The sequence below is a fragment of the Mytilus edulis genome, chromosome 10 (genome assembly GCF_963676685.1).
Source record: "Mytilus edulis chromosome 10, xbMytEdul2.2, whole genome shotgun sequence".
NCBI lineage: Eukaryota > Metazoa > Mollusca > Bivalvia > Mytilida > Mytilidae > Mytilus > Mytilus edulis.
The window spans coordinates 40,449,149-40,470,644 of NC_092353.1; the positions used below are offsets into that span (position 1 = coordinate 40,449,149).

The window sequence follows — 21,496 nt, forward strand, 5'->3', positions numbered from 1 at the left end:
ATTTCAAGGCCTTTTATAGCTGACAATGTGGTATGGGGTTTGCAAATTGTTAAAGGACATCCGGTGACCTATAACTGTTAATTCTCTGTGTCATTTGGACTCTTGTGGAGAGTTATCTCACTGGCAATCATACCACATCTTCTTTTTTTATATTCTATTTACCTTACACATAATAAAGTCCCAGAATGCTGGAACGTCTAAAGCCTTTTTAGTGCTTTTTGAGGCATTGGGACTAACTGAATATAACCAATAAATTTAAACAAGCTCATTAACATAAATTATTTATTTTCTATGGATATTAAAACAAACATTTAGTTAAAAAATCAATGAAAACATGAGTGGTCAATGATAAGAAATATTATTTGATCTATTAATCTGATCAAAATGACATCTCAGTTTTCCACTCACTACACTATTGTCATAAATATTTTATAATTTTGCAGATTGGGTCACATTTCAATGATCCCAAGACATAGACATTTTGAACCAATCATATTTAAGCTTCCATTTTTTTTACATCTTTAAAAGGGAAACAGCCCAATGAGATATATAATTTGATGTCAATTTCTGAATACACTCATACTGGTTTCTGATTGGAGAAAACTTTATGTAATGAATATTCATAATTTAGGGTCATTTGAAATGTGAAGGTGAAATCAAGCTGGTGGGATAGCGAATGTCAAACAAAGACCTTATTTTTTATTAGCTTGTTGATTATTTAAATGAAAAGTGACCTTTAAAATAATAAGCAACATGAACAATATGTTGTATCTGTGAGGCAATCCATATTCTCTGCCAAACCTTTTATCATTTACAAAAAAATGATTTGATAAAAGTTTTTTGAATAATCTATGTACTGCATTTTTCGAGCTGATTGAAAAAGTGTGAAAATACACAATTTACACTTAAGCAATAATAAATTGTATGAATGAGTAATATCATTTAAGAGAGTAAAAGCAACAATAATGCGACAATGAGTTTTGAATAATACGTTAGCACTCAAAAGGTTTGAATTATACATACTTTAAAAAAAAATCTAGTTAATAAACTTGAATATATTTACATGAAAATACATTTTAAACAGTCATGGAATAAATACAATTTTTAAGCATATTAACATCAAATTCATGAGATATTTCATTTGATAAAATTTTTATCCAATTAATATAATAACATGCAAAAAATTAGAGATTTAATAAGTTACTATGCAGCTTCATTCTTGTTCATCAAAATAGTAATGTGCAAACCATGACAAACAAATATGGCATATTATTCTTCACAGCTATTCTACTCCCATTTGAGTAAGTTTCAATGCTTATATAACAATATGTATATATATTTCAATGTAAATCATTATCAGTAACATTGCAAATGAAAATCCAAAGAATATTAATTCATGACATTAAACCACTAAGCACAATATAAATCTAAAGTGCTGGAATAATACTCTAATTGCTGTTCTTCATGTCAAAGTTACAGTGAATCCTTCAACATAGAGCATCAACTCTGATCTCTCTGGAATTTCCAAGTGGCTGATAGAATTAAGTTTTAGCAAAATTTTTCATTAGATGTTGATCACATCATATATCTTAATTGGCAAAATGAATCTGACAAATACTACCATAAGTTGCAGGACCACATTTTAATATTTAATTATTTTTCAGGAGGCATATTATACTTGTATGCAAATTTGATTGCCATTACTCAAAATAACAAAAAAAAATAGTTTTATTTTTAAATCACAATTTAAATAAATTGCTTCGCTGAGCACAGCTGGATAAGACCGCAGAGGTCCAACACTGAACAGTTGGGGCAAAAATGGACACAATATTCGTGCTTGATACAGGTCTGAATTTGGATTGTTATTAAATATTTGACACATATTAGGTTTCTGACACAGAATAACTGTAGTCAAAGAACTTAGAACTAATAATATGATTTGAAGTTATATATTTTTTGCTTTTGTACAATACATGTATATCATTATCAGAAAATTTCAGGCCAATATCTAGGGTCATTTCCAGAAAATTTACATAAATATCCAAAAGTGTAAATGCCTCTATCACATCCAATGTAGAAATAAAAAAAATCCTCCACTGCAATTTGCGTATTATATATCAAGGTAGTAGGTAACTATTTAAACAAAATGAGAGACATGTACTGCAAGTTTGTAAATGTATATTAAAACATTATCACATGACACAATAAGATTTTAATCTTTATGATTATTTATTTTATATAAAAGGGATGGAATCTAGAAAAGAAATAAATAGTAAATGGCTCTAACAGTTGTCTTTGGCTGCAAAAATGTGTTTATCAATATTCAATAGATCTACTTTTGAATAAAGTGATAGAATATGGTTGAAATAAGCTATTTTTAGAAACATAATGCAATCTCTCAGGAATACAGTATGTTAGCAAGTACAGATAAAATCAACTGGTTCCATCCTTGATATTAAAAATTCAGAATTTTTTACCCTTTTCAAAGAAAGGACAACACTGCAAGATCAAATATTGCATTTCAGGAAAATCTGGATATAAATATATGGATCAAATATCACAATGCGAGTTCTAAGTACAAAATGTATTGCAATACCGAACCATGCGGATTATTTGCATTGCTAAAACATTGCAATAATTTCTGAATTTACTGTACATCATACAAATTGTCACAAGAAAACTTTACATGTCACTATGTACAAAGCTTCCAAAATATTGAAGACACCACAATACTGTATACAATGACATTGCCATGCAAAAGTAACATGAACAGAAAAATGAAACCGATCTGACATTCACTGTTGTTTTTAAATCGTGAGAATTAATATCTCTCCACTGATTCTAGTGATAGCTTTATGACATAAAATAAGCCACAATTTATAAAAAAATGGGTCACAGTAACATCAATTATCCTTCCTCATAAGCTTCCTCTATCCCCAAAGATCTTCAGTCCGCCCAAACTTGAACAGCAAGGAACTGAAAATTATAATGACATATAAGTTATTATATACTTTTACAAGTAGAGAGAAGTGTAGTATACATCAATGAGACACCATTTCAGACAGAACAACATGTAAAGGTTTACATTAGGTTTCCAGCTATATATAAGTGTCTATATCAAGTTATGTATGTAAAATCTTTGTTTTTAAAGTAAAGTAAGCATCCCAACTTCAATTTAAATATTCAATAATTGTTGATTCAGATATTGTTTGGTTCAGTAAAAAACATCAAATCTCTCTGGTCTATTTTTTGTATACAAATCTAAAGGCCTAACCAAAGGGAAATAATTCACAATTTCAACCCAGGGGAAATAATTCAAAATTTAAACCAAAGGAAAATAATTCAAAATTTCAATCAAGGGGAAATAAATCACAATTTCAACCAATGGGTGATAGGTACCAGTCTTGTATTACAACTCCAGTTTCCGTGCATGTCAAAACCTGGAGGGAAACAAAATAGTCCATTTTTTTCAGATTTTTTTTCTGGACACATTTTTTTCTGTTTGATTATAGGTTTATGCTGAATTGAAACATATATATAGATTTAAAAAAAATCTTGCATCTTTTTGGGGATATCAATACAGGAAAGTGGAAGGATATCATGTTTACTGGAAGTGATGCGGCCTAGTAAAAGCAGCAAACAGAAAGAAGAAAAAAATGTTTTGACTTCAGGGTTACGTAACTTTTTATTCTTTGTGGCATGACCCACTTTTTTTTCGATTAAATCACAATTTCACATTAGTACATACATGATATGAACATGAAATTTTTTTTCTATGTTGCATTTTTTATCTTTTTATTTTCAAAGATCAGCTGTTTAGCATGTAAGCCTATGGAGCAGTCAATTACAAGACTGCAACCGATAGTTCACAATTTCAACCAAAGGGAAATAATTCACAATTTAAACAAAGGGGAAATAAATCACAATTTCAACCAAGGGGAGATAAGTCACAACTTCAACCAATGGGAAATAAATCATAATTTCAACCAATGGGTGAAAGTTTAAACCAAAGGAAAATAATTCACAATTTTAACCAAGGGGAAATAATTCACAATTTTAACCAAGAGGAAATAATTCACAATTTCAACCAAAGGGAAATGAATCACAATTTTAACCAATTGGTGATACTTCACAATTTAAATCAAAGGGAAATAATTCACAATTTAAACCAAGGGGAAATAAATCACAATTTCAACCAATGGGTGTTAGTTCACAATTTAAACCAAAGGGAAAAAATTCACCAATTCAACCAAGGGAAATAAATCACCATTTCAACCAATGGGTGATAGTTTGCAATTTAAACCAAAGGGAAATAATTCACATTTTAAACCAATGGGTGATAGGTACCAGTCTTGTATTACAACTCCAGTTTCCGTGCATGTCAAAACATGGAGGGAAACTAAATAGTCCATTTTTTTTGGATTTTTTTTCTGGACACATTTTTTTCTGTTTGATTATAGGTTTATGCTGAATTGAAACATATATATATAGATTTTTAAAAAATCTTGCATCTTTTTGGGGATATCAATACAGGAAAGTGGAAGGATATCATGTTTACTGGAAGTGATTCGGCCTAGTAAAAGCAGCAAACAGAAAGAAGAAAAAAATGTTTTGACTTCAGGGTTACGTAACTTTTTATTCTTCGTGGCATGACCCACTTTTTTTTTCAATTAAATCACATTTTCACATTAGTACATACATGATATGAACATGAAATTTTTTTTCTATGTTACATTTTTTATCTTTTTATTTTCAAAGATCAGCTGTTTAGCATGTAAGCCTATGGAGCAGTCAATTACAAGACTGCAACCGATAGTTCACAATTTCAACCAAAGGGAAATAATTCACAATTTAAACAAAGGGGAAATAAATCGCAATTTCAACCAAGGGGAGACAAGTCACAACTTCAACCAATGGGAAATAAATCATAATTTCAACCAATGGGTGAAAGTTTAAACCAAAGGAAAATAATTCACAATTTTAACCAAGGGGAAATAATTCACAATTTTAACCAAGGGGAAATAATTCACAATTTCAACCAAAGGGAAATGAATCACAATTTTAACCAATTGGTGATACTTCACAATTTAAATCAAAGGGAAATAATTCACAATTTAAACCAAGGGGAAATAAATCACAATTTCAACCAATGGGTGTTAGTTCACAATTTAAACCAAAGGGAAAAAATTCACCAATTCAACCAAGGGAAATAAATCACCATTTCAACCAATGGGTGATAGTTCGCAATTTAAACCAATGGGAAATAATTCACAATTTAAACCAAGGGGAAATAATTCACAATTTCAACCAAGGGGAGATAACTCACCATTTCAACCAAGGGAAGATAATTCACAATTTCAACCAAGGGGAGATAATTCACAATTTCAACCAAGGGGAGATTATTCAAAACTTCAACCAAGGGGAGATTATTCACAATTTCAACCAAGGGAAGATTATTCACTATTTCAACCAAGGGGAGATAATTCACAATTTCAACCAAAGGGAAATGATTCACATTTTTAAACGTCATATTTTTCAGAATTAGAAATTTTAATAATAAATATGTACCCCATTCAAAAATTACTGTAGCTTAACCAAATTAAGATTTTGAAGGTGTCAACCGAGTCAATACACTTGTTTTAAAGAGTTATTCAATGATCTTAGTTGGCATGTCAATGATGATGATGTAAGGAAATTTGAATTTTACCCCTTTAGATGATATGTGGTACATTATACCAAAAAAATGTATAATATGATTTGATATCTTAACAGGTCTAGAGTTTGGTAGTACTTACATGTACATAACTTATGATTTACATTTAAACATATATGATATGCATGTTAATCTTATTGAGTCTTTATGTATGAAAAATCACTTGTGTATCATCTCTTAATATCATTTTTTGTCAGACTATTCTTAAGATTAAAGAGACTGAACTCAAAAAGATATTCAAACCTGTAAAGATAATAAATAGTTTATAAATTCTTACCTGAAGAATATCAATGCATTCTGTAAGAATATTGCTACACCTGCCCACTCTGGTTTATCTGAAATTAAACATAGAGTTGGTTGATATAAATCTTATTTTATTATGTTGTTCTTTAATTTCAGAAATGATTGTGTGCATTTATTATTGCATGTTTTAAAGATTGGAAAAAAAATTGTCAAGATTTAAACATAGGGATTTCATGAAAATCTACATTCAGATATGAAAATGTGAGTTCTTCTTATTGCGATAATCGACAAGTTTTATTTTTTTACACATTTATAAATCATATCATTATTCATAATTATGCAATCTTACCATGAAAATCTTGATTTTAATTCATTTTGGGATAACTTTTGGCACATATTGAAAGACCCAAGATCTAGGTCTAAGACTCAGAAATGTTTTACTGCATTAAAATGTAATATTATGTATGATTAATGTACAACAACTGTCAAATTCGATGGAATAATTTTTTATAACCTTTTTCGTATGCAAATGGATGTTATGTAGTATGTACTAACTATGAGTTAGTGGTATTACACCTACATACATACATATATATATACATTTATTTTTTGTATATATATAACTGATCCATACCTTCATAGATTGGTTGTTGTTAGTTGCTATTTTAGACATCTGTTTGTTAATGTTTATAATGTTAAAATATTTTTTCTGTGTATGCATACTTGATTATTATTTTTTGTTCTCTAAAATACTGTATAATATGTAATGTTATGCTCTTTAAATGTGAATCCATTATAAAATGGAGAATAAAAACATCTTTTTCTTCTATACCAAGATAAACATAAAAAATAAATAACCCTATAAAAAACAACACCAATCTAATTAAAATTAGTTCTCCACACTTGCTCCTTGTTGCTCCCAGACGCAACATAATCAACGAGGAGCTAGTGGGAGAACTAATTTTAATTAGATTGAAACGACACAAGACCAATACCATGCCAGGACATGCATCACTGAATGCAATATTAATGGAGGTAGTAACATGCACACTGAAGCTTTATAAACATTATCTGACAATTCCCTAAAATCATATTGAAGCCAAGAAAACTTTGTCAAAATATTTTCCTTCAACATTCAGCATGTTTAATGTTGTACATAGGAAATGGATTCATGCATGTCATGGCAGACCTTAAAATTGCTAACACACAACAACTCAACATTATCAGACTGCAGACCAAATATAAAACCATACCCTTAAAAAGAATTGAGGCAAATAAAAGTTTGAAGAAAATTTTCCGGGTACAAATATAAAACTTTCGGCAAACAGGAAGTGGGTGCATAATGGTTGTAAAAATTTCTTACACATTATATGATATTATCAAGCTGTAGACCAAATTTAAACCAATCCCATTGAAAGAAACCATGAAAGGTTCAAAGAAAATTTTTCTTGTACATTAAACAGGAAGTGGCTGCAAGGTCATTACAAAGTATTGACAGACGGACCGAATCTCGCCATTTTTAATAATATCACTGACCTCTTAATGGTATTTTAATAAAGAATAGGTAGATACTGTTGAAATAAGTTTAATCATATATATAGAATTAAGAAGATGTAGTGTGAGTGCCAATGAGACAACTCTCCATCCAGGTCACAATTTGTAAAAGTAAACCATTACAGGTCAAAGTACGGTCTTCAACAGGGAGCCTTGGCTTACACCGAACAGCAAGCTATAAAGGGCCAAAAAATTACTAAAACTAGCTTTAAACCATTCATACAAGAAACTAACAGTCTAATCTATATAAAAAGGGAGAAACAGGAAACACCTATGAACCACATTAACAAACGACAACTACTGAACATCAGATTTATATTTTAGAATATACCTGAAAATAAATGAAGCAATAAAATATGTCCTAAAAAAAGTTTGTAATAGTTTGCTTTAGAGGAAGGATAATACCTTTCATGCATGTTATAGCTTTGTATACTTACCAATAGGTGTTGTTGTGACAGTTACATTCCTATACATATCTTATTAAAAATCAACAACTAAAGTTAATACAGGATTGAAACAAGAATGTGTCCTCAGTACACGAATGCCCCACTCGCACTATCATTTTCCATGTTCAATGGACCGTGAAATTGGGGTAAAAACTCTAATTTGGCATTAAAATTAGAAAGATCATATCATAGGGAACATGTGTACTAAGTTTGAAGTCGATTGGACTTCAACTTCATCAAAAACTACCTTGACCAAAAAATTTAACCTGGAGCGGGACAGACGGACGAACGGACAGACAGACAGACAGACGGACGGACGGACGAACGGACGAACGGACGCACAGACCAGAAAACATAATGCCCCTCTTCTATCGTAGGTGGGGCATAAAAACCCGCTATGAGCAAATTATCCCAATAACAGTATGTATCAGAATTTTTTTATTTTTAAGAAAACTGATAGCTTTTAAGTAGAAATCATTTGTGCGTTTTGCATTTTAGTCAACTGATTAAAGAGTAAAAATGATAAAATATCAATCTTTTTTTTTTTTATATCCATCATTTTTTTTTTTAAATCCATCCTTTTTTCTGAACTTTAATATTTGGGTAATTTCAAAACCCATGTTCTATTTGTACAAGATTTTGACTTTCAACATGTTCAAGCAATAAAATCTTCCCAAATGCAAAATATGAAAATCTGTTTTTATTTTTATCCAAAATTAAAAACTTCTAATATTTTGTTGTCATCATCATTATCATATCTATATTTTAGAATAAATCATTAGAATATCTAAGGTAATATACCAGCAGAAAGGAAAGACTATGGTGCTTTCGTTCATTCATTATACAATAAGTATAAAAATATGCCACCATATATACATGTACATATATATATACCTCAAGGTTAATCTTTTGAACTTTAAGCACATCTCTATATAATTCAAAGTTTGAAATTTTGAAAGATTGCTTTTTTCGAAATTCCCTAATGAAATTGAGAATGGTAACGGGGAATGTGTCAAAGAGACAACAACCCAACCAAACAGCAGAAAACAGCATAAGGCCACAAATAAAATATTTCACCTTGTACTTTGAATCCTTATATTGGCCAAGTGAGCTTAAACAGATTAAATTTTACTGTGAAGATCACACAACATGCTTATAAATACAAAGCTTGCAATAAATATTCTGCATAACTTTTGATAATGTCATATTTTAAATTATTTGTGAATAAATACCTTTGTTGTTAACCACGTAAAATCCAAACAGGATCCAAGAAGCACCAATCAGCGCTCCAAATCCAAGCAAGAACCCAATAAACAGCCAAATTCTAGCTCCTGTAATAAAAAGAAAGATTAGACCAATCTATCAAATATTGTTAAATAACTACAGTAAACACATTGATAAGGGTGTTTAATTATTGACTGTGAAACAAAGGGATTGCTGGTGAGCAGTGGTGATAAATTTAGGATTTACGACCATGCCATGTGTAGAGTACTACATATTCAGTGAGTTGAGACTGATCATTCCAATTTAGACAGTTAAATGTGCAAATTAATCATAAATTATTGAGAATTACACATGACATTTATACAGAAATATGCGAACTGTGAATTCATTTATTTTTGTGGACTGATGAGAAAAACCAACATTTTGTGGATATTTGATTTCATGGTTTTGCCAAGTCTGCATACAACCCTACAGAAAATGCACAATTCATTGAAAAGTCAAACTAGTGGCTACCTGTACCCACAATATCCAGAAAATGGGTATCCAACAAATTATAAGGAATCCATAGTATAGGTGAAACCTCTATTGAGATGTCAACTGGTTTTCTATATGATTCGGTTGCTGTCTCATTGACATTTACCTTACACCTTCTTTTGATAATATTGACATTTATTTTCGTTGACTAAAATTGTTAAGTGGAAGATAAATATATCGAACTGTCAAATCAAAGATTAGATGTCACCCCCCATAATAAAAGTGCTAAGAGTATGAATAATATTTACCGGTTTGTCCCATACATCCAGTGCTGTACGCATCTCCTCTAATTTGTCCATTTGATACAGAATTTATCCTGAAAGCACAAAAATAATGTGATTGTCATCTCAAATTTTTGTTTTCACCATATTCACTGAACACAGAAACATGTGGTTCGCCTTGATCCTTCATATCAACAAAATATTTGTACCACACAAATAACATGATTCATGAATAAGGTGAATCCAAAACTGTTTTAAATCTTTAAACATGTTAAAACGTACAGGAATGGGACAAATGTCAAGTTATTTTGTTTGGGGGTGGGGGACACAAAATTTACAGCTGCATGTACTAATCTGTAGTCATACATGTATAGTTAAATTTTAGATTAAGGACAGGTAAATGATTAGTCCATTGAGTTTTGAAAATTATTCTCTTGAACCAATACATGAAAGTTCATATGGTATTTTGAATGAAAGATTTTGGTTTATGTTGCTGTGGTCTTTAATTTTCTAAGATGCGTATTGTAATGAAGGATTTTGGTTGATGTTGCTGTGGTCTTTAATTTTCTAAGATGTGTTTTGTAATGAAGGATTTTGATTTATGTTGCTGTGGTCTTTAATTTTCTAAGATGTGTTTTGTAATGAAGGATTTTGATTTATGTTGCTGTGGTCTTTAATTTTCTAAGATGTGTTTTGTAATGAAGGATTTTGATTTATGTTGCTGTGGTCTTTAATTTTCTAATATGTGTTTTGTAATGAAGGATTTTGATTTATGTTGCTGTGGTCTTTAATTTTCTAAGATGTGTTTTGTAATGAAGGATTTTGATTTATGCTGCTGTGGTCTTTAATTTTCTAAGATGTGTTTTGTAATGAAGGATTTTGGTTGATGTTGCTGTGGTCTTTAATTTTCTAAGATGTGTTTTGTAATGAAGGATTTTGGTTGATGTTGCTGTGGTCTTTAATTTTCTAAGATGTGTTTTGTAATGAAGGATTTTGATTTATGTTGCTGTGGTCTTTAATTTTCTAAGATGTGTTTTGTAATGAAGGATTTTGGTTTATGTTGCTGTGGTCTTTAATTTTCTAAGATGTGTTTTGTCTACTGTTGTTTGTCCTCTGGTTGTTTTTTGCCATGACAATGTCTGTATATTTTACAATTACGAGTTTTGAAGTCTCTCTGTTATCTTTCACCTCTATTTTACATATATTTAAAACTTACATGAAAAATGCTATAGTCCCTACCGCACCACATGTGTGAAAGGCTTTGTGCAATTGTTCTTCATCTGGATAAATTGCTGCAGCATCTATAACAATCCACCATCCAGTAAAAAACTGAAATCAAATGTAAACTATTAACACAACAAACAGAGTCATGAGATACATTTGTACATACACACGTAAATATGTATATTAAGGTGGTACATAATACTACAGGGAGATAACTCTCTAAAAATCAGCTGAACGTTTTAATTACGTTCTATTGCTCGTGAAATATTAAGCTTCTCAATTATCAAAATTGGTGTTAGTAAAACTGCTATTTGTCCACCAAAAATTTCCGAAAATGTGTGTGGTTCAAGTTTTCTGAAGTTTTTATATGTTTGTCATAGGGCCAAGTAAATATTTTGTCTAAATTTTATGAAAAATTATAGTAACCAAATTAATAAATTTTTTGCTACACCTTTAAGTGTTTGTGTTCTTATTCACTTTGTTTTAATAGAAAACAAAAAAATCAAGCAAAATATATTTGTTGGTATTCAAGAATGCACCAATTAATGTGATTATATAAAACTGTGAATGAAAACATAGAAATTGTCAGAGAAACAACCAGTACTGGACTAACGAGCAGAAAAAAGCTCAAGGCCTCCAATGAGTCTTTCAAGGATGCAGGAAAATTGGAGTGCTTCAGCTGGTCAAAATTTATGAAAAAGGTAGATAACTCCAAATATAAATATGACTTTTAACATGTGTAATGACATCATTTGTATTTTTATCCAATCGAGATAGTTAAATTATCAATTTTAAAGTCAGAGCCTGGGCAAGGACTTTAAAATTTATAATTTAACTATCGAGATTGGCTAAATCCAATAATCCACGAGTAACTATGTAAGAATCTGTTTCTCTAATGATTAAAAAATAAATTTTATTTTTTGGTTAAACGAAAATCCCCTTCGAGTGCTTTTCACATTCCACGAAGTTGTCAATTTCATTAACACCTATTAGCATATTTTGATTCATCCAGTTAGCTAAAGAGGTTATGACCCTTAAAATCATTCAATGATCTTTTGAGATCACCCGCAACCTCACATTGATTAAATTTTTTTATACAATGGGTTCGGAAAGGGATAAATTTCCGTAGAATTAGAGAAATATATGTATAACATTTGTGTATAGCAACAGTCTCAATTACTATATCTCATAATCTGACTAAAAATGCTTCATGTGCTTAATGCATTAAAATAAAATAAAACACCAACAAGTTGGTCAGAAAACGCATACATATGAAAATATCAAACCCCTATTGATTTTTTTTTTTAAATACAGTGTACTAGTACATTAGTTATACATAAGTATTGTTAACAATACAAGTATAAGATTATTGTGGTCGCCAAGTTCAGTTGATCCTCTATTATAGCAGTAATCATACATGTACATGTTTGTACATAATTAACATTTAATAATTAATCATCAAATTGATAAAACTAATTACATTTCATATTATAATTTCTAAAATTTTAATCAGGAAAATATATATTCTTTTTGGTACAGTATATATATTGTACATACATGTACATACATGTACCATGTGAACATTACTAAATTATAAAAAACAAGAATGTGTCCACAGTACACGGATGCCCCACTCGCACTATCATTTTCTATGTTTAGTGGACCGTGAAATTGGAATCAATTCTCTAATTTGGCATTAAAATTAGAATGATCTTATGAAAGGGAACATGTATACTAAGTTTTAAGTTGATTGGACTTCTACTTTATCGAAAACTACCTTGACCAAAAACTTTAACCTGAAATTTGCACTATCATTTTCTATGTTCAGTGAACCGTAAAATTGGGGTAAAAACTCTAATTTGGCATTAAAATTAGAAAGATCATATCATAGGGCACATGTAGACTAAGTTTCAAGTTGATTGGACTTCAACTTCATCAAAAACTACCTTGACCAAAAACTTTAACCTGAAGCGGGACAGACGGACGAACGAACGAACGGACGAACGAACGAACGGACAGACAGACGGACGAACGGACGCACAGACCAGAAAACATAATGCCCCTCTACTATCGTAGGTGGGGCATAAAAATATCTAATAATTCATCTGCAATAATTTGAATAAAAATTGGGTGAAAATGTGTAGGGTGCCAAAACACCTTATCGCTATTTGTTTGCCATTACTGGACATCATCAGGTTCCCGTAAAATTTTGACGTCATAATATACATTATATAAATAACACATAGCTAAGAGGGTGATAGAGCAGATTGTTCCCCAAACTATGTGTTATTTTTTTATTATACTGAATGTCCTATCATTATTGTCTTTTACCGTTTACTTTTATTTAAAAGTATTTTCTATGACGTCACATACATTTACATAACAACATCATGGGTACTAGAAAAAAATAACAAAAGTGAGACAAGAAGTTTTATTTTTTTATTTTGAGTCAAATAATAGTATGAGCCAAAACGTAGAACTTAAGCATTGCGTTTGATTACTTGATGTACATTCAATTCATTGTCCTTTAAATTATCGATCTTTTTTATTGGTCTGGACAAGAGGGTGACATTCAAAAAAATTGTCACCCGCTCAGCCATGTGATAGAGTAAATTAACACCCTCGTATAAGCCAATCAAAATATGGCATTTTAAAGTTAAGTATAATAATACAAAATATCTGACGCCACAATGGAAAAGTGATTGTTGTATGATGTCTATAGTTCAAGCCGGATAGATTCTCAGGTCAACCGGGAATAGCGATAAGGTGTATGGACCTAGGGGCAAACCTTGGGGGTTTGACGAGTATGGTGCGAAAGTGTTTTGGGCACGAAGGGACCTGGTAGGGGGTCTTATTGTGGGGTTCCAATCCCAGATCCCGCTTACTGTTTTGTCAGATTGCCGTATCCCACTTATACTATGTACATAACCAATTCTCATTTTTTTGTCATTTCCCGGGACCCGCTAGACCTCATTCCCCGTTTTCACCACACAATAATTTGACTTTCACGTGTCACGCTTACAAAAAATCGGCAATCTCGCGTCACGCTTACACCCCAATGAGACCCACCTGGTACATGTAGATTGTACCCTGTTCATATTTTAAAACCCAAGATTAATAAATTTACCAAGCATCCTGATACAATTGAGACTAATAAATTTCTCCTATCTCCCAATTCTATACATTCACATCTTGGGTTGCAGTTATCTAAAAATCCAGACATGACTGAACAGCTAAATAAAGAATCGAAAAGCACACAGGATGTTAAAATGAATGTCAATTTTCTTGCAGGTGACTGATGTGTTTATAAATACGTGTTTTTGGATGACGAATTCTGCAAACGATTATGACTCAAATCTGTCAAAACGGAAGGTACGAGTTTTATAAGTATTTATAAGTGAGGAGACATGTGGCTGTCAATCTTATTGTTTTGAAATACTGCGAAATTGCTCTAAAGATTTTGTTTAGATTTTTTGCGCAAAGCTTCTTTCCGGAAATGTCAAAGTAGACCAAATGACAGAAGAGTGATAAAGGGAAGTAACTGTTCAACATCCTATGGGGAGAAACGAACACGAAGAAGTAGAAGACTTTGTTTGAGTGTTGTGTTAGAACAAGGCGATTCCAGTTTATAAAAGACCACACTAAATATTTATTTACCTGTAAGTGTTTATGGTCGAAGTAAACCAACATAGAGTAAGTTATTAGAGAAAAGCTGAAATATTGATATTGATTACCAACATTTTTAGCCTCTAAAAAAGGTTCTTAATAATAATTCTATAAAAACTACTGTGTTTTCACTGAGAAAATTACTGTAAGTACCAACATACTTATCCAAATAATAATGACGTCTGGCAAGGCTATTTTATTTTTTTCTGGGACAGATTTGACTGTTTCAAGTCTCCGTATAATGGTATATATATATTCAAACTTTTGACTAATTAATATACTAAGTAGTATAACTGTCCCAGATTCAAAAGACCTCTATTCATCTAGTCCAAATAATTATGACGTCTTGGAATATTATTTTAAATTTTTGCTTTGACGCCTCCCTGCCTGTAATACCAGTGGCGGATCCAGAAATTTTCATAAGTGGGGGCCCACTGACTGCCTAAGAGGGGGCCCGCTCCGGTCACACTTCAGTGATTCCCTATATAATCAACCAAATTTTTCCCAGAAAAGGGGGGGCCCGGGCCCCCCCCATAATCCACCACTGAATACACAATTGTAGCATTTCAAGACGTCATAATAATTTGGACTACTATTCATTTAACTACTGGTGATCTAATTTTAAATATCCTAGTAATTCAAGATGGACATCTCCGTAAGGAACTTATGTTTAAATTAAAAGAATTGCAACATATCAATTTGAACTGGAACTTTTAAAATGATAATGGTTCGTTTAAGGTTACAACAGAGAGGGGGTAGGAGGAGTCCTGATCCCGATATCCCAGGCTTAATACAGGAAATCCTAATGTCCAAAATTTAAATAAATTTTACCTGATATATACATAAAAGTGAAATTTTGTATTTCAGGTTTCATCAAATCCTTTTTTGGCCTTTAATTGCTTATAACATGAGTCAATGCAGGGTCATAAAACTGATTTTAAATCTAATGAGGGGAGACTAGGGGTCAATTTCTCAAAATGATTTAATGTTAAGATTGACCGTAAGTCATGGACAATTCAGTGAGTATACTTACTATAAATCTTCAAATTGTAAGTATTTTTATGAAATTGACTCCAGACCTAAAATATCAGTCAGGGGTACTACTTGTACAAGTAATTTTTATTTACTTGAAGAAGTAAATTAAATATATACTTTGGGAGTTGATTTGTAGGATACTTATGCATTGTTATGCAAGTGTATTATATTTACTTGTAGAAGTAAATTAATTTTGGCCTAGTTATGTACCTCAGCTATAGACATTTAGATTTTTTTACTTATACAAGTAAAAAAGTCAACCTATCTTTTTTTCTAGAATTCTTAAAAGAATTTAGAATTTTCTGTCCTTTGCAGATGTCGATTTTACTAATCATTAAAGTGTAATTTCATGGACAATGAAAATCTCATTAGTCTGTTATCTTCAGAACACTGCTCTTTTACATTACAAGCCCCCAAGGAGCAATTTTTTTTAAAGCCTTACAAGTACAAATGCTAAAGATCTTTAATTGTCCAATCTGTTTCTTTGTTGAATTAATGAGATGAAACATTGAACTCATATGAAAAATTTTGAGCTTACCTGAGAAAAATTGTTAAAGGCATGATTTTACATCTCAAAACCATGGAATTTTTGTGGGATTGTAAAACAAAATCACTTGAAATAAAAGTGAATGTTTTAGAAAAATTAAGGGGAGATTATTCAAACATTATAATTAACTTATATAAGTATATTTTATTTACTTCTTCTAATAAATAAAGATTAGTTGTACAAGTACTGTAGTACCCCTGACTATTTATCGGGAATCAGGGATTGTCCATTTTTAGGTTCAGGATTTAGTTTGAATGTGAAACAGAATTTAAACAAAAAATTCAGGAATTCAGATTTTTATCTATTGGGACGAGTCTTTGTCTTGACCATGTTGACAAAATGATTGATGATAAAAAAAAAATTGTTCACTTTGTCAAAGTTATAAATGTTAGCTAGAGTATTAAAAAAAATAGTTAACCAGGGACTGGTAAACAAAACAGGATTAAACAAGGTTTACACAGAATTAGTATTTAAGTAACCCTTCCACAGCTTTTGATTTGACCCCATAAAAAATTGTTCAAGTTGTTTTACATGTAAACTGATTATGAACTCCCTTAGATTATATACATGTACATGTATAAACTCATGATAAAAGATACAGAAATCTGCACAACAGACTGACTTATTGCGATGAACAGTATATATATAATGTATACAATCATCATGATCATTAATGCCAAAAAAGAATCTGTTAATATGCACATTTCTTTTATTAAAAAAAGTAATTGCCATTTTCTCCATTTTTATGGACCCTTTATTAGTTTAAATCAGATGATTCATTTTCTATAAATCTATTGCTTGAATAGTAAATAAACTTTCTTGTTGCTACTATTTTTCTACTTGATACTTCTTGTTGCTACTATTTTTCTACTTGATACTAACTTCTTGTTGCTTAAATTTTTCTTGTGGCTAATAAGCATGATACATGTAAGTGAGGCCAGTTAGGGTAATATGTCTTATGCAAGTGATTTCAAAATCACATTTTTAAGTGATTCCACTTTGAAAAATTGAAAGTTTTCACATAAATAGATACTTTTGTTTTAAATCACACAAACAAGCAATTTCAGAAATAAAAATATTTAACACTCTGGACAGTTAAGCCAGTATAAGTGATTATAAAAAATTTATGAGCAAATTTCTTTTGTATTAAATTTCTTGGGAGACCACTGTATCACTAATATGAATAACCAGCCACATTCTCTTTATGCCTTTTCGAAGTCAGAAGCTTGTTATTCAGTTGTTGTTTCTCATATTGTTTTTATGTAGATATAAGAAGATGTACGTGGTATGAGTGCCAATGAGACAACTCTCCATCCAAGTCTCATTATAAGTAAAAGTAAACCATTATAGCTTAAAGTAAGGTCTTCAACACAGAGCCTTAGCTCACACCAAACAGCAAGCTACAAAGGACCCCAAAATGACTAGTGTAAAACCATTCAGACAAGAAAACCAACATTCTAATCTAAATAAAAAACGAGAAACAATTATGAACCACATCAACAAATGTCAACAACTGAAATCAGATCATCAGGTTCCAGACTAAGGACAGTTGCAAACAAATGCAGCAGGTTTAAACCTTTTCATAGGTACCAACCTTCACCCTTACCTGAAACAATAGTGTAACATCACAACATAGAAAGACACACTATATACATGTAAATAACACATAGATGAGAGGGTGATAGAGTAGATTGTTACCTAGAGAAAACATTTTCAACCGCGATAAAGCCAAGGTTGACAATGCCTTTTCGAGGGGTACCAATCTGCTCTATCACCCTGTCAGCTATGTATTATTTAATTTATTATACTGAATGTCCTACATATCATATCGTTATTGTCTTTTACAGATTAATTTTATTTTAAAAGTATTTTCTATGACGTGACGTACATAACAAGGTTACAGGCATAAGAAAAAACAACAAAAATTGAATTATCGATTTTTGATTGGTCTGGAAGAAATGATAACATTCAAAATAATTGTCACCCGCTCAGCCATGTGATAGAGTAAATTAACACCCTCGTATGAGCCAATCAAAATATGGCATTTTGAGGTGAAGTATACTAATATAAAATATAAATTGAAATTGCTTAACTCGATCAAAAAACATATGAAAACAATTAAGTGAATATACACTGAACAAATAAATTTGATCTATGACACAACATGCACAATGTAAATACTAAATCAATAAAATAAGGGGTCAGATAATAAACAATTTTAGAAAGTCAACCATCCTTGAACAAAATGCTGTCATATACATTTTTGTACATGATATAACATTTATTGTTATTTATTTTTTATTGACACAACTCAGACTTCTTTTTATTTCATTTGAATTGTTTTACATTTTTTTTTCTTTAATACATGTACATGTAACTTACTGCACATGTACATTCATTCATTTATTGCTTATATTATTTTTGTTTATTTATTTTATAGGAAAAAAATGACCGATGCAAAACAAAGACGACAAAAAGAAGCACAAGAACATTTAAGCAAAGCGGAAAAATGTCTCAAGACATCTTTTATGAAATGGACTCCAGATTTAGATGGAGCCGCATCAGAGTATACTCAAGCAGCTACTTGCTATAGAAATGCCAAGATGTTAACAGAAGCTAAACAAGCATATGTCAAAACAGCAGAAATACAGTGCAAAATGAATTCACCATTCCATGCGGGAAAATCATATGAACAAGCAGGACTTATCGCTAAAGAAAACAAGGAGATTGAGGATTGTGTCAATATGCTAACCAAGGCAGCAAGATTGTTCCAAGAGAATGGTACTCCCGATACAGCGGCATTATGTTTAGAGAAAGCAGCAAAATCTGTAGAACTGTCACATCCGGTAAAAGCAGCAGAATTGTACAGAAATGCTTGTGATATTTCTGAACTTGAAGATAATCCAAGAAGATGTGCTGAATTTATTGGGAAATCGGCTTTATTATTAATTAAGGAACAACGGTACGAAGAAGCATTGGAGGCTTTGAAGAAAGAAATTGATTTCCATGCTCAGAGCGAGAACTTTCCAAAGATTAACAGATGTATGGTTGGTGTAGTTCTAGTTTATTTGTATAATGGGGATCCAGTTGAAGCAGGGAAATTTTTTCAACAGTCAATGAGCCATGGTACACTTGGAGCATCAGAAGAAGCTGGGATTATTGATGAATTATTGTCTGCTTATAATGATGGGGACGAGGAAAGTGCTGTAGAGGTTTTAACCAGACCCTACATCAAATTTATGGATAATGCTTTTGCAAAATTAGCCAAATCTATGGTTATACCAGGGGGCATAGGAAAGAAAGGTAGTGGTAAATCAGTCCCAGAGACAGAAGGAAAGTCAAGGGTTCAAATAGATGATGATGAGGATGAGTTTGAAGGAGGACTAACGTGATAAAGATTATTAAAAATATATTCCAATGTGCAATGTTAGTTTCATTAACAGATTATTGAAAATTAATTTATACTGTCATGACTGTGATTTTTTTTAAATTGTAAGTTTTTTTTGTTATTTTCTATTTATTCCAATTGGTTGATGTTAGTTGATTTTAATTTTGAATTTTCACATACAATGTCTTAGAAAATGATATATATATCTGTAGATATGTGTATTTATATGCAAAATGTTATAGGATATATAGTCATTCATATGCATTACTTACTTCAGGGTCTTCTAGGTCTGTTCCTAGATTTTTCTACAGTTTTAATTTCGTTAAATTTATTTTGCCTTTTTTACACATATAGAAAAGAAACAGGGATTATACATTCCAATTAGAGATGTTGTTTGAAGAAAAATTCAAATAAGCTAAGATTTTGCACAGGTTTTAAATTGAATACATTAATTTGTAAAATTCTTTTATGTCAATTTTTAGTCACATGAGTAATGGGGAGGGTGGCAATAGGGGGTCTGTAAACATGTTAACAACACCTAGATTTTTGCATAAACAGTTTACAACAAATGCCTAAATGCTGATAACAGCCAACACAGTGGTTTACTGTCAAACTCCTCTTAATTAAAAAGACACAATGATTTTAACAGATATACATAGTTATATTGTTTAGCCTGCGACTTTTGTTGCAAAAGGCTTGACATAGGGATTGTGATCCAGCGGCTGCGTTAGCTAACCTCTTAATAGCTTTATATTTTAGAAGGTGGAAGACCTGGATGCTTCATACTTTGTATATGAATACCTCATGTTACAAAGTTTCTGTCTGTCACATATCCATTGTCCTTGACCTCATTTCCATGGATCAGTGACTACTTGAAAAAAAAAGTTAAGACTGTTTGTAATGTTAATTGCTTTCTTATAGTTTGTAACAGGATAATTATATTTGGTATGTGCATACCTTGCAAGGTCCTCATGCCTGTCAGACAGTTTCACTTGACCTTGACCTCATTTCATGGATCTGTACATGTGGCCAATGCTTACTTTTCTTGGTTAAGTCTGCTTCTTAGAAAGTATAACAATTGGTCAAATATAATTAGTGTATTGAATGATTGTAAGGGGTACATGTATTTCTTGTTTGGTTTATATGAACTTGACCTCATTTTCTTGATTCATGTTAAGTTTATGTGATAGTTGTAGTAAAGCTTTAATATTATTTAGGACTATCAACATAATATCAATAATTAGTAAACATGGTAAAGAAGGCGAGACATTTCAGCATGTGCACTCTTATTTACAAAGTTAAGGATCTCAATGGAGGATAGACTTATCAGTTATTGAAACCATGTTTGTACAATACAATTATATATATATATTCATAAAACAAACAAAATAAACAATGAACTGATCATATAAAGACAATAATTTTATAATGGTTCATTAAAATGGCTTACAAGTATGATAACTTTTTAACTCTTTCGTATAAAAAAGTTGTATTCAAGCTAGATTAGGACAACTTGGACAAAAAGTAAAATAACAAAAATACTGAACTTCAAGGAAAATAAGTACAATCATGAACAAAGGGACACAACTCTATCATTCCAAATTTCAAATATTTTCATATTTGGGTTTGAGTCGGTAAAGAATCACTATTTCTTGTTAATATTGATATCATATATAGTAGTTACATTAGATTTATTTCATA

The 21,496-nt window shown here is 31.1% G+C and overlaps 2 protein-coding genes across 3 annotated transcripts; one reads left to right on the forward strand and one right to left on the reverse strand.

Annotated features, from left to right (window-relative positions):
- Nucleotides 1-268: 268 nt before the first annotated feature.
- LOC139491179 (transmembrane protein 50B-like) lies at nt 269-14,501 on the reverse strand. 2 transcript variants are annotated; one of them, XM_071278636.1, is made up of 7 exons: nt 14,287-14,501; nt 11,152-11,264; nt 9,963-10,030; nt 9,189-9,287; nt 7,948-7,986; nt 5,991-6,048; nt 269-2,976 (listed from the first exon to the last, which is right to left on the reverse strand). In XM_071278636.1, exons 1-7 carry the CDS (start codon nt 14,380-14,382, stop codon nt 2,931-2,933), a joined length of 519 nt encoding a protein of 172 aa, XP_071134737.1. In that variant the 5' UTR covers nt 14,383-14,501; the 3' UTR covers nt 269-2,930. The 2 variants fall into 2 exon arrangements, with proteins under 2 accessions (XP_071134737.1, XP_071134738.1); XM_071278637.1 differs by lacking the exon at nt 7,948-7,986.
- A 164-nt stretch (nt 14,502-14,665) lies between these two features.
- LOC139491178 (gamma-soluble NSF attachment protein-like) lies at nt 14,666-21,496 on the forward strand. Its single transcript, XM_071278635.1, has 2 exons — nt 14,666-14,818; nt 18,848-21,496. Exon 2 carries the CDS (start codon nt 18,855-18,857, stop codon nt 19,797-19,799), a length of 945 nt encoding a protein of 314 aa, XP_071134736.1. The 5' UTR covers nt 14,666-14,818; nt 18,848-18,854; the 3' UTR covers nt 19,800-21,496.